Source organism: Nansenia antarctica (assembly GCF_963989245.1).
Source record: "Nansenia antarctica genome assembly, chromosome: 19".
NCBI lineage: Eukaryota > Metazoa > Chordata > Actinopteri > Argentiniformes > Microstomatidae > Nansenia > Nansenia antarctica.
Genome location: NC_137692.1, coordinates 7,928,374 through 7,943,410, shown reverse-complemented (window position 1 = coordinate 7,943,410; position 15,037 = coordinate 7,928,374). Strand labels below are relative to the sequence as shown.

Sequence of the window (15,037 nt, the reverse complement as noted above, 5' to 3'; positions counted from 1 at the left end):
AAGCACACAGTTGAGCACATATTGGCCTATGGAACCTTGGCATTTTGATCAGTTGATTAATTTAAAGCCAGCCTTTTTCCGCCACCGCCGGCATATAACTACGTAGCCTACATACATACTACGTAGCCTACGCCGACTGATATCAACACCAAACAACATTTACCGGCCCCTGAACCATAGCACCATTGCCATAGCGCTTAGATGAACGATTGTGTTTGGGTTGTTAAAATAGTCTAAAATTAGATTACTTTCCAATTACCAATAGCCCCAGGCCACGCCCCTTCCTTCCCAACTAACAACACCTGTTCCCACTCCACTGACTGCATCCTCGCTGTCCCCCAGCATATTCAGCCTTTTTGCCTTGAGTTATGTGAGATGGCCTTCCAATCCTTAACAGCTGTTCTTTTTAATATTCTGTACACTTAACAAAGTGTCTTTTAATGTGTGATAGTAGGAAATGTAGAGAATTCATGTATATTGTTAGTTTCATGCTATCTATGAATGGTGTTTTCCTGAGGGAGCTGCTGCCCTGTGTTTTAAGAGCCCTTGTTTAACTTATGCAGGGCTTAAAGTTCTCCGGCACGGTGCTGGATTTCCGGCGCGGGGGAATTTTGAGAAAAAAACAGAAAAAAAACTGCAATTGCGGCACTGCGCCGACGTGGTGGCGGGAACGCTGTTTCACAAATAAGTTAGCTTTCGTGTTTGCTAGCGAAATAGCTGATAGTTGATGTTGACTGCTCAAGGAGAATACATAAGTACAGATTGCCTGAGAGCCTTATATAACATTATATTTTGAATGCAGTGGCGGCTGGTGCTAAACATTTTGGGTGGGGCACAGGTTATGGGGGCATGCTCCACGGGGAAGAATATCAACTTTAAAATCTGGATTTACAGTCGATTTTAGCATGAGAATAGCTCTATCCCCCTGTACAGACCTCGCCATCCCCTCTACCCCCCTGTACAGACCTCTTCATCCCCTCTACCCCCCTGTACAGACCTCTTCATCCCCTCTACCCACCTCTACAGACCTCTTCATCCCCTCTACCCTCCTCTACAGACCTCTTCATCCCCTCTACCCCCCTGTACAGACCTCTTCATCCCCTCTACCCCCCTGTACAGACCTCTTCATCCCCTCTACCCACCTCTACAGACCTCTTCATCCCCTCTACCCCCCTGTACAGACCTCTTCATCCCCTCTACCCACCTCTACAGACCTCTTCATCACCTCTACCCACCTCTACATCCCCTCTACCCACCTCTACAGACCTCTCCATCCCCTCTACCCCCTGTACAGACCTCTTCATCCCCTCTACCCCCCTGTACAGACCTCTCCATCCCCTCTACCCTCCTCTACAGACCTCTCCATCCCCTCTACCCCCCTGTACAGACCTCTTCATCCCCTCTACCCCCCTGTACAGACCTCTTCATCCCCTCTACCCCTCTAACGGCCAAGCTCCACCATGGCCATCGAGCGTTGCGTCTAATGTGCGTTGTGTCCGAAATTGGGATCAAATGCATTGTAATCAATGAAAGGTGCTCCACCTGCTGCGTAGCGTCGCGTCAGTGTTGCGTCCGATGCTGCGTCCAAAGTAGACTTTCAAAAAAGTTTGATTTTTGACGGTGGATGGACGCAGACGTCACAATGAGACGCCCCACGTGGGCGCCGTGGGGCGTCAATCACCGCACCTGTGGTGAACTCTTGTTGCAGGAATGGATACTCTATGTATCAGATGAATAAACGTTGGTATGATCATCATCTGACATGTCTGGAGTTTAGAATGATAAGGTTCTATCTCCGTTTAGAATGATAAGGTTCTATCTCCGTTTAGAATGATACGGTTCTATCTCCGTTTAGAATGATAAGGTTCTATCTCCGTTTAGAATGATAAGGTTCTATCTCCGTTTAGAATGATAAGGTTCTATCTCCGTTTGTATGTAACTAGATTTATGGTTAAGGATAGGGTTAGATTTAAGGTTAGGGCAAGGTTTAGGATTAGTGGTTAGTTAGTTGAAATATTGTTGACAGTTAGTTGAACATCTACTGAACTAGCAACTATCTATTTGGGAATATGTAGATAAAATATTACCCTGATTGGAAAATGTTCTGTATGATGTTGTTATTGTTGTGGACATAATTGCAGTCAAGGGTGAAATTATTCCCGTATACAAAAAATGCCAGTGGAGCTAGAGTAGAACGTTGACGTTGACGCAACGTTGACGCGACGCAGCAGGTGGAGCTTGGACAACGGGAAGTTGACGCAACGTCGATGGCGAGTTGACGCGACGCAGCAGGTGGAGCTTGGCGGTAACACAGCCGGTGCGGAGATTGCGACCACAAACGAAGTTTGACTTCGGTAATAGGTCCAGTTGTAATATCCTCAAGTTGGGAACAAAAGATGCCTCCTTCTAATCCATTTGTTCAATTTGTTTACAGAAATAAATCCTCCTTACATTGTAAAAAACGTAATTTGTTAGGAGAGCAGTCGTGCGTGCGTTCAATCCATGCTCCCCCGGAAGTAGGAAGTCCTCAGCATAATGCATTGTCTGCAATACAACCCGATATTCAGGACGCAATTTTTTGCGACCCGGCCGAGAAATAGAGACAGCCAATTGGAGCGCTGCTACAGCTTTTGATTGATTGATTGAAAATGTTATTAGAAGATTTGCAGAAGTAGGTACATGAAAGTACATATTACATACAAGGTCAACTAACAGGATAAAAACCCAAGAAAGCCACTGGCTTATTTCAATTGGGGTCCTTGATTCTCAATTCATCGTTAAAAAAAGCTCACGTGTAAGCGAAAAGTATAGACTTAGACATAGACTTGCATTGACCGGCGCCCCGCGACTCCTCCCCCTATGTATTTTAACAGTGAATTTTACACACACACAGATAAAAATGTTTATTGTATTGGAGGATTTTTAATGAATGCTGATAGGCGCCGACAGAATATCAGCCGCATTTTGTGAATAAACAATGTTTATTTTTAAAAAAAACTTTTACAAATCGCAACTAGGAAGTGAAGGTGGGGAACTAGGAAGTGAAGGTGGTTTTTTTCCTTTACATATATAATGAAATTTCCACCATAAATTGATGGAGAAAGGGCACAAATTGGTGCATATCAATTCACCAGAATGCAAGAAATTAAGTGTTTGATGCTCGTTTAAGGACCCCCAGACAGCCCTGCTTCATGGGCCCCCCCCCCGATGTCAAACACCACTGGTACCACCTCCGCCTCATTTTGAGCCAGGAAAAACCCTGAGTAGTGACGGGAAGCCTTATGGGACGTGGTGCCAAGAAGGAGAATATACAGTATATCTCAAAAGTGAGTACACCCTTTAGATTTTTGCAAATATTCTGTCATATCCTTTCAGGGGATAACACTATCTTAATGAAACTTTGATATAACTTAAAGTGGTCAGTGTGCTGCTTGAATAACAGTATAGATTTATTGTCCATTGAAAATTACTCAGTACACAGCTGTTAATGTCTAAACAGCTGGCAACAAAAGTGAGTACACCCCATAGTGAACATGTCTAAATTGTGCCCAAAGTGTCAATATTTTGTGTGACCACCATTGTTATCTAGCACTGCTTTAACCCTCCTGGGCATGGAATTCACCAGAGCTGCACAAGTTGCTTCTGGAATCTTCTTCCACTCCTCCATGACGACATCACGGAGCGCACAGATGTTGGACACCTTGCACTCCTCCACCTTCCTCTTGAGGATGCCCCACATGTGCTCAATTGGGTTTAGGTCTGGAGACATACTTGGCCAGTCCATCACCTTAACCTTCAGCTTCTTCAGCAAGGCCGTTGTCATCTTGGAGGTGTGTTTAGGGTCATTATCATGTTGGAAAACTGCCCTACGGCCCAGTTTCCAAAGAAAGGGGATCATGCTCTGCTGCAGGATGTCACAGTATATATTGGAATTCATGTGTCCCTCAATGAAATGCAGCTCCCCAGTGCCGGCAGCACTCATGCAGCCCCAGACCATGATGCTGCCACCACCATGCTTGACTGTAGGCAAAACACATTTGTCTTGGTACTCCTCACCAGGGTGCCGCCACACACGCCGGACACCATCTGACCCAAACAGGTTTATTTTGGTCTCATCAGACCACAGGACATGGTTCCAGTAACTCATGTTCTTGAATTCATTGTCTTCAGCAAACTGTTTGCGGGCTTTCTTATGCATCGGTTTCAGAAGAGGCTTCTGTCTGGGGCGACGGCCATACAAACCGATTTGATGCAGTGTGCGGCGTATGGTCTGGGCACTGACAGGCTGACATCCCACTTCTGCAACCTCTGCAGCAATGCTGGAAGCACTCGCACGTCTATTTTTGGAAACCAACCTCTGGATATGACGCTGAGCACGTGGACTCAACTTCTTTGGTCGACCCTGGCGAGGCCTGTTCCGAGTGGAACCTGCCCTGGAAAACCGCTGTAGGATCTTAGCCACTGTGCTGCAACTAATTTTCAGGGTGTTGGCAATCTTCTTATAGCCAAGGCCATCTTTGTGAAGCGCAATAATCCTTTTTTTCAGCCGCTCAGAGAGTTCATTGCCATGAGGTGCCATGTTGTCCAGCATTCAGAGAGAATTGTGCCCAAAACACCAAATTTAACAGCCCTGCTTATCATTTACACCTGAATCCTTGTAACACTAACGAGTCACATGACACCAGGGCGGGAAAACAACATCATTGGGCACAATTAGGACATGTTCACTATGGGGTGTACTCACTTTTGTTGCCAGCTGTTTAGACATTAACAGCTGTGTACTGAGTAATTTTCAAAGGACAATAAATCTATACTGTTATTCAAGCAGCACACTGACTACTTTAAGTTATATCAAAGTTTCAGTAGGATAATGTTATCCCCTGAAAGGATATAACAGAATATTTGCAAAAATCTAAAGGGTGTACTCACTTTTGAGATATACTGTAAGTGATAGTGGCTTAATAAGTAATCAGTTTGTTCTTTGAAAGACATGTATATATTTTATTCTGTATTGTTATAGTGATAGTGGCTTAATAAGTGATGCAATCAGTTTGGCCTTTTAAAGACATCTAAATATATTATTTTATTTTGTATTGAGTTTAAAACAGTATTATGAATGAATGAATGAATGAATGAATGGTCTTTATTGTCATTAATACAGTCCAGGTACCATACAACGAAATTTAGTTGTTGTTTTTTTAGGAAATTTACCCCTGCTGCTTGGAAAAAGACTAAAAACACGAGGGCCAAGGGTAAAATAAAAAAGGGAAAAGAGCTGGTTTACATAAATAAAGGCTATGTACACTATCTACTATACTACTATACTATACAATAAAACACTGTGCTGTACTCTATGCTATGCTATAAATATCCTAACCTTTCATATATCTGAACCTTATGTACACAAGGGTTGTCATATTGCACATAGTATTGTTGCACATTCATTTAAAGTATTAATGCATTTTAACATTGAGACATATATTTTGCAGTGGTGTGCCGTCAGGGCCAGCAAGGCCTTCTCTGCTGGCCTAAACATCATCAGAATATACATTTTATTTTAATATATTTTTTCCACAAATATGTATTAATGATTCCCCATAGTCTATTCTCTTCATTTCATAGCTTTCCTCTTGGTTGCGCTGCTTCCAGTCTCCGATTGAGATTTGGAGGGCTGGCCTTTATGTTAGAGCTTTTATCCAATCAAAATGTGTTGCTAGGGGGCTCCAAAATCTGCCCTCCTGCACGCTAAACGGTGCCGCGGATACGACCTGTAACTTAACGTTGGAACGAGAAAACCTGTGGCGTACCTAGTAAACCTACGTAGATGCGAGCAAAAGCAACAACGGCGCCTGCTGTAAGGCTCAATTATGTCAGCACCCAGCACGTCTTTTGATTGGATACGCACTATTGATACGCACTATTGATACGCACTATTGATATTCACTATTGAGATGCGTAACTATGCCGGTAGATGTGAAACTTTTGAAAGTGCGCAGGGAAACGGAGCTCAACAACGAAAGCTTTCGTTGACTGATCGATAATACTGATCGATTGTGTCCTGTTTTTGGGTAAACAATAACTTTCATTTAGGGGACACGATAAAAGCGCCGAGTCCACAAACAGAGGAAACTACGTTGAGCTTCTTTCTTTTCTGGCTGAAAACAACCCAGATTTACATTACCACCTGTCCACAAACAAAGTGTTTACTGGGACGTCAGGCAAAATACAAAACGACCTGATTTTTGCTATTGCTAAAGTGATGGGAGAAGAGATCAAAATGGAGATTAAAAAGGCACCCTTTGTCGCTATTATGGTGGACGAGACGACAGACGTGGGTAATGTAGCGATCTTAAAGATGTTAGTTTAACACTCTTCATTGTAAATGCGGATTTATTGATTAAAAATGCTTTGGAAATATTAATATAACTCTGTTGTACTTGTCTGACTATGTTAAGGTGATGCAACGCCCGGTTATACTGTGTTTCTGTCTAGTTTCTAGAGCCATGGCGTCATAACGATGGTATTAAGAGGTAGATTAATTCAGGTAGGAATGTGTCGGACATCACTGAAGGCCTAGGTGTGAAATGCACCGCCCGCCACTGATATTTTGTATTGACTATAAAATAGTATTAATGCATTTAAACATTGAGACAAGAAGCTGTCTTCTGTACCCGCTCTCCCAATATCTCAAACTGTGACCCCCCTCCTCAAGAAAAAGTTTCAGGCACAGGATCTTTCCCCACTTTAAGCCCTGTGCATATCAATTCACCAGAATGCAAGAAATTAAGTGTTTGATGCTCGTTTAAGGACCCCCAGACAGCCCTGCTTCATGGGTCCCCCCCGATGTCAAACACCACTGGTACCACCTCCGCCTCATTTTGAGCCAGGAAAAACCCTGAGTAGTGACGGGAAGCCTTATGGGACGTGGTGCCAAGAAGGAGAATATAAGTGATAGTGGCTTAATAAGTAATCAGTTTGTTCTTTTAAAGACATGTATATATTTTATTCTGTATTGTTATAGTGATAGTGGCTTAATAAGTGATGCAATCAGTTTGGCCTTTTAAAGACATCTAAATATATTATTTTATATTGAGTATAAAACAGTATTAATGCATTTTAACATTGAGACATATATTTTGTATTGACTATAAAACAGTATTAATGATGATGAATGAATGAATGGTCTTTATTGTCATTAATATAGTACAGGTACCATACAACGACATTTGTGAGGGGGGGCTCCCCTGGTGCTAGGAAAAAAATACTAAAAACAAGAAGGGAAAAGAGCTGGTTTACATAAATAAAGGCTATATCCACTATCCACTATACTATACAAATAAAACACTGTGCTGTACTCTATGCTATGCTATAAATATCCTAACATTTCCTATCTCTGAACCTTATGTGCATGAGGGTTGTCATATTGCACATAGTATTATTGCACATTCATTTAAAGTGTCGCAGTTTGCAGGTTTGAAATGTTCACAGTTGTGTTTCAGTATTGCACTTGATTACAATCTAGTAGCTGCCATCAAATTGTCTGGATTGTCCAGGGCCTAGAACCTAGGTCTTTGCTGTGTTCAGGGCCTGAATGGCCCTGGGGTAGAAGCTGAGCTTCAGTCTATTTGTCCTTGCGAACATGGTCCTGAACCGCCTGCTTGCGAACAAAGTGTTCGTTCCCAGGGTGGGATGGGTCTCTGGAGATCTTGGAGGCCTTCCTGAGGCAGCGTGTGTTGTACAGCTCTTCCAGAGAGGGGAGGGGGGCGCCGATGATCTTCTGGGCCGATCTCACAACTCTCTGTAGCGCTTTCCTCTCTGCGGCTGTGCAGCTGGAGAACCACACGCAGATGCAGTAGGTGAGGATGCTCTCCACTGTGCAGCGGTAGAAGGTCACAAGCAGCTCCTGTTTGAGGTGGTATTTCCTGAGGACTCTAGAGTAGAAGTAGAGCCGCTGTTGTGCCTTCTTGATGATGGCTGCTGTGTTGGTCTTCCAGGACAGGTCATCCTGTATGTGCACCCCCAGGAATCGGAGGGTTGAGACTCTCTCCACGCTCCCTCCATCGACGAGCAGGGGCTGGACCTCAGATTTTTTCCTCCTGAAGTCCACGATGATTTCCTGGGTCTTTGACTGGTTCAGCAGCAGGTTGTTAACCTTGCACAGCTTGCCCAGCTGCTCCACCTCATCCCTGTACGCCGCCTCGTCCCCCCCGAGATGCAGCCCACCACGGTGATGTCGTCTGCAAACTTTATGATGGAGTTGCTGGGGTGGACGGGGGTGAAGTCGTAGGTGTAGAGGTTGTAGAGGATGGGGCTTAGCACGCAGCCCTGGGGGGACCCAGTGCTGAGTCTGAGGGCTGTGGAGGTGTGGGAGCCCACCCGCACCCTCTGGGGGCGGTCAGACAGGAAGTCTTTGATCCATGCACAGATGGAGTGTGATAGTCCCAGGTCTAGTAGTTTGGTCACTAGCCTGTCTGGAAGGATGGTGTTGAAGGCAGAGCTGAAGTCCAAGTAATGCATTTTAACATTGAGAGATATATTTTGTATTGACTATAAAATAGTATTAATGTATTTTAACATTGAGACATATATTTTGTATTGACTATAAAACAGTATTAATGCATTTAAACATTGAGACAAGAAGCTGTCTTCTGTACCCGCTCTCCCAATATCTCAAACTGTGACCCCCCTCCCCAAGAAAAAGTTTCAGGCACAGGATTTGTTCCCACTTTTAGCCCTGCTTATGGTAAATCAACTTGTGTAAGTGACTTTGGTATACCTTACTTGTTACACTGTAGCAGGTTCTATGACTTTACATTTGTTTTATTGTTTAATTGTACATTTCGATTCTGATTCTGATTCTTTTTTTTCGAAACTTTGATATGAAATTTGCCAAATAAATCAAAGTTGCTTGCTATATCATGAACATTAGATGAGTTGGTTTATTACTATCATTCAATTTCTTTAATACACTTAATTATCAGTTTATGTGGTCCATCTGAATTGTTAGTTGTAGTCTACTTCTGAATTCGATTCATTCGATATTTCTACCATCTTCATGATGAAGGTGGACATGCCATTCTTCCGCGTGCTGTTCCAAGAGGTGCTCGCTCAGATACCACGGGCCCCTGCCATGTGTGTGTGACGTCAGAACCTTAGGAGGGGCGTGTCAGAACCTTAGGAGGGGCGCCGTCGGAAGGTTGCTGTTCGCGGTGCTGAATCCTGTCGCGAGCTGCGGGATAGAAGTACAGAACACTCGTACATCGCACAGCACTGCCTCTCAACACCACTTTATGATTTTGTATTCGTGACAACCAGTTAGTTTCAATCAGCCCGCATCTCAAACCTGACTCTAGACATGCTGTTTTAGCAAAGCTGTGCGATGGATTATTGAGAGGATGGATTCCCCGTGTGCCTCCATCATCATCTCCGCTGTTCTGGCTCTGTGCCTCTCAGCCACATCCGCTGACAGCACATTTGGTAAGTTGACATTCGTTTATAATCGGTTTGTTGGCGGGGAAAAACACCTGCCCAGGTGTTACCTACCGTGTGTCTACGCTTTTGGATCACTGCCTGAAAAAGGAAGGAATGGGGCATTATATTGGGGAAATAGGCATACATGTCATTTGTGTTAACTGTTGACACAATCACACCCATGCATGGCAAGAATGTCAAGTCAATATAAAACATCAACAAAGGATAGGCCTGGGGGTTCATCTTTGGGAAAGACATTGTTGTCAAGAGTGAAAAAGTCAGTGAGGGCATTGAGAGGTAAGAGCTGCCCATTATAATGTTAAAAATCACTTAAAGAGGTTGCTTAGGTTTGTCTAAGTATTAACTTTGCCTATTGAGTTACAGTATCTAACCCTAACCCATACTATTTCATAACCTTCTTCATTCTTCATTGTTTTATTGTTCAATTGTGCACATTTTATGTGTGGGCCTACCCATGGGTTTAGTCTTGAGGTTGTGTGAGGTTTGGTTTGTCTGAGGTTGTAGGCTATATTATTCCTCAATTCCACAATTCCTTTGGCAATAAATTTTTACATTTACATTTTAGACATTGCTGTGTAGGCCTATGGCTTCTGCTTTAGACATATATTATTAAACTACAATCTTCCATATTATCTCTTGCTTGAGAGATACGTACATTTCCTTATTAATGCAATATTCATCTGTTCTGGAAAGGGCAGCCCACCCTCGCTTTTGACTGATTTCAATCTTGGCAGGAATAACTGACTTTATACTTTGATTGGTTTTTGCTTGCCCTGTCTTAACACTTTGGATGCTAACGTACACCATTTGGAAGATACTGTGGATAATGTTCCAAGAGATTGTAATGCACAGACAGTATGGCTTCTACCAGATGGTGTAATCAAATAAAATCAAATCAAATTTTATTTGTATAGCGCATTTCTTACAAGATGCAACTCAATGCGCTTCACACAATAAAAATGTTCAGTCAATCAGTCAATCAATCAATCAATACTGACAGAGCCGCGAGCAGGCAAAAGTAAAAAACCTGTATACTATGTAGCCAGGAAAAATTCCCTTGCAGCCCTCTACCAATAGAGCGACTACTAGCCAGTTTGCTTACCAGTACCCAGCGGTGTATGCCTATGGTGTGGTAGAACCATGAGTGAGTGTCTTTGGTGCCAATGTCTGAATGACAATCAGGGGTGCCATCATGTCTCTCTGATCCTGTGGTAGGGCTTTCACACCGCCAAGGAACCGTGCCCGTTCTGGAACCTCAGAGCCTTGGTGCTGTCTGGCCAACCAGCCTGCGTTCATACCAGTGGAACCATCAGCGTTCATACCAGTGGAACCATCAGCGTCATCAACGATGGGTGATGAAGGGGCGGAATAAACAAACATTTCACAACTAGATGGCAGCTACTTCACTGGAAATGAGGATAATATCTTCCACTACAGTATCTGAAATAAACAGCATTTTCTATGAAAAAAAAACAAAAGACACTTTCTAAACACATTCTCTTACTAGCCAGCTGCTCCGTTAGTGGAATGAAAATGGCTTACGAAGTTTGTGCGTGTGTGCGTGTGTGCGTGTGCGTGTGTGTGTGTGTGTGTGTGTGTGTGTGTGTGTGTGTGAACCGGCACGGTTCCTTAGTGGTGTGAAAGCCCTATGTCTGTGTCAGAGTGGTAACCTGAGGTCTCTGATCCAGCATCAGTCATTTTCCATGTGTATGGTTGTCTCTCTCTCTCTCTCTCTCTCTCTCTCTCTCTCTCTCTCTCTCTCTCTCTCTCTCTCTCTCTGTTCATCTGTCTCTGTGTGTTCCTTCATCTGTCTTGCTTCTCCAACTCTCTCTCACTGTGTCTGTCAATCTATTAACTTAGAATATCTAAATAATGGCCTCAGTAAAGTTTTACTGGGGTGGTATTTTGAAAGCCATTTCTTGTGGGCAGCTGTGTAAAGTTCCTACCTGTGTAATTGTGAATGAGTTAGGGCTCATTCCTTTGGATAACACTCACTGAACACTTAATTAGGAACACCTGAACACCTTTTCATTCATGCAATTATTTAATCAGCCAATCATGTGGCAGCAGTGCATAAAATCAATGCATAAAATCCTGCAGATACAGGCCAGCAGCTTCATGTTTGATTTGATTTGATTTATATATTTATATAGGAATCAGGTAATCTTCACATCAACTATCAGAATGGGGAACATGTTTAGACTGTGACTGTGGCATGATTGTTAGTGCCAGACAGGCTGGTTTGAGGATTTCTAAAGTTGCTGATCTTCTGGGATTTTCACGCACAACCGTCTCCGGGTTTATAGAATGGTACAATAAAGAAGAAACGTCCAGTGAGTGACCATTCTGACCATTCTGACCATTCTGACCATTCTGACCATTCTGACCATTCTGCGGACGGAAACGTCTTGTTGATGAGAGAGGTCAACATAGAATGGCCAGACTTGTTCGAGCTGACAGAAAGGCTACGGTAACTCAGATAACTACCCTGTGTGGTGAGCAGAAAAGCATCTCAGAATGCACGACGAGGCGGATGGGCTACAACAGCAGAAGGCCACGGCGGGTTCCACTTCCGTCAACTAAGAATAGAAAGCTGAGGCTGCAGTGGGCACAGGCTCACCAAAGCCAGACAGTTGAAGACTGGAAAAATGTAGCCTGGTCTGATGAATTCTGCTGAGGCACACTTCTTCTATCTTCTAACGGCTAACTCCAGCATGATAAAACACCATGTCAAAAAGCAAAAGTCGTCTCAAACTGGTTTCATGAACATGACAATGACTTCAGTGTTCTTCAGTGGCCTTTCCAGTCACTGGATCTGAATCCAATAGAACACCTTTGGGATGTGGTAGAATGGGAGATTCTAGCTTGAAAAATCTGCAGGAACTGTGTGATGCAATCATGTTATTATGGACCAGAATCTCAAAGGAATGTTTCAAACATCTTGTGGAGTCAATGCCATGAAGAATTGCGGCTGTTTTGAGAGCAAAGGGAGACCCTACCCAGTATTAGAATAATGTTCTTAATAAAGTGTTCAGTGAGTGTAGTTCATAATCAGTGGAGAATTCCTCATTGTTAAAATGCATGCTCATGTTCTTCTCTCTCTCTCTCTCCCTCTCTGGAAGAGCTTTCCCTTGTCATTGTTTTCCTAGTGTTCCAGACAGTTATTGTTTTTAATGAGTCCCAGTGTGCACTGTGTTGCTAGAAAGCAGCCAGATTGGGTTCACAGACCGCATGCCATTTCCTTCAACTGTTGTGTGTGCGTGCGTGTGCATTGAGACACCAAATAGGAGTGGGAGGTACTGCTTAGGCCTAGGTGATATCTGAGCTATAAATAGGCCTACTGCTTTCTTTAAGAAGTGAAGAGAGGCTTGTAAGAGCTGATAATGGTAACAACAACGCATAATGTAGCCTAATAAAAAATCGCATATTGTAATTTAACAAAATGCTGAGCGAATAACGTAACAACTTTTTGCATATATTATAGTAACTTGTTATAATAATTGCATTATACGTCAGTTATTACATTACAAAATGAGCAAAATATTTTTCTCCTAATAATGTAAGAATAATTACATTATAATTACATTATAATTGAATAACGTATAACAAATCATGCGCCGCCCTCCTCCGTTGAATTACATCAAAAATGAATTTATCGTTTTACAACACTCTACAGTGAAGCAATTAACTATACATAAATTATTGACTCACCCTATAATGTAATACAATTCTGACACTATTATGGCAAAAATATTTTGCTCGCTTTATAATGTAATAACTGATGTAGCCTATAATGTAATAAGTTATTACGGTACAATACGTGCAAAAAGTTGTTTGCTCAGCATTTTCTTACATTATCCACCAGTTATGAGTTTTTATAAAAAAAAAATATTACATGATGTGTTATTGTGCCGGACCATAGAAGATATAGGGCCCTATTATGCACTTCTTAACTTGCCGTCTTAAGTCTTAATTAAGACGCACCGCCAGGTTAAGACCTACCGCCACCCTTATTATGCGCTTCATACGCGCTACTGCTATTATGCAGGTGTCCCTAGGCGCCCACACATAAGACGTAAGACTCCCGTGCATATATTACTCATTGTGGGAGTGTTCATATGTTAATGAAGTGCGTTAGGCGCCCCTGCTATTATGCGATCTGACTTTGCGCCTAGCACTAAGAAGTGGTTTGAAAAGTTCTTAGGCGCTAGACTTTTCATGCACGTTTTCAAACATGGCCGCTGCTACTTCTTCCCACGCCTGTTTCACCACCTCGGCTCGGGGAGGATTTCGCGCCGTTCCAAAGATTGCGAACTGACGAGCCTTGACCTCATGCACGAGCTTGTTACTTTCTTCTGCAGAGAAGCGCGCTGACCTCCTTCTTAGGACTTCCATAATAGCATAGCGCTAAAGACTCAACGCAGCCGGTTCTTAAAGGGAATGGCACCTGGCACGCTGATTGGGTTGATTGAGAAGACACCCAAAACACACCCATGACTAATTTCTGGGCTTAGCGCCGGGTTTTAGGCGCCCACTACCGCACGCATAATAGCAAAGTGGCCTTGACCACGCCTCCACGTCTTAAGTTTAGATCTACCGCCTCGTCTTATTGCTTAAGACTTATGAAGTGCATAATAGGGCCCATAGGCTGTTTGGTCACATGGCCTACGGTGGGAGAGTCATTTGATTCCTTGGCTTCACGGATGGTTTGTTGTTTCTATCTCCTCGGACCACCCTGCCTGGAGGAGAAACAGTACCTTATGAATTCCATTTCATACGATCTTACAGTTGAACTGTATTGTGTTGGTATACATTCACAAGAGTAGCATTTGTGATAATGTATCGCCCATGTGTGAGCTCGATTTGTCAGTTGGATGATTCAGAATGAAGATTCTGCGAGTATGGTCTCTCAGTCCATTGATATCCTCCATGCCTGCATGGAGCCTCATCACTATGTGCTTAGCTATCAAATTCATCTACTAATGCACCCAGAAAAGTTTGATTTGATTCATTGGCTGTGATCATCTGTCATTCCTTGGATAGCCTGCCTTAGGTGAGTGAGTGGAGGCACTCAGTTTTAGTGCTTGTAAATCATTCTGATGGAAAGAGATCTGACATTGATGTGGGGATAGAGATGCAGATGTAAGATAGATTACAAATATTTTGTTTATCTATCTGTTTTGTTTAAGTTTCCTCTCTTCTTCTATGTGAAACCCACCTCAACTACCAGATTTCTCTTAAAAATGAGATTGTGTCTCACATAACATAAATAAAGGTTAAAAAAGGTTTTATTTGCATCTGATTGCCTTTGTGTTCATGGTAGTTCCGCTGTTACCACAGCACTGTGTGTCAGTCGCAGGACACTGGGGGCCCTATTATGCACTTCATAAGTCTTAAGCAATAAGACGAGGCGGTAGATCTAAACTTAAGACGTGGAGGCGTGGTCAAGGCCACTTTGCTATTATGCGTGCGGTAGTGGGCGCCTAAGACCCGGCGCTAAGCCCAGAAATTAGTCATGGGTGTGTTTTGGGCGTCTTCTCAATCA

The 15,037-nt window shown here is 43.1% G+C and overlaps 1 protein-coding gene across 1 annotated transcript in view; it reads left to right on the top strand.

Annotated features, from left to right (window-relative positions):
* Window positions 1–9,395: 9,395 nt before the first annotated feature.
* The window catches only part of ptprn2 (protein tyrosine phosphatase receptor type N2), a gene marked incomplete at both ends in the record, with an annotated part of 271,437 nt that continues 265,795 nt past the window's right edge, over window positions 9,396–15,037 (top strand). The window contains one exon of the mRNA XM_080548915.1: window positions 9,396–9,477. Coding sequence (XP_080405041.1) covers window positions 9,396–9,477 — 82 coding nt within the window. The remainder of the gene's footprint in view (window positions 9,478–15,037) is intronic.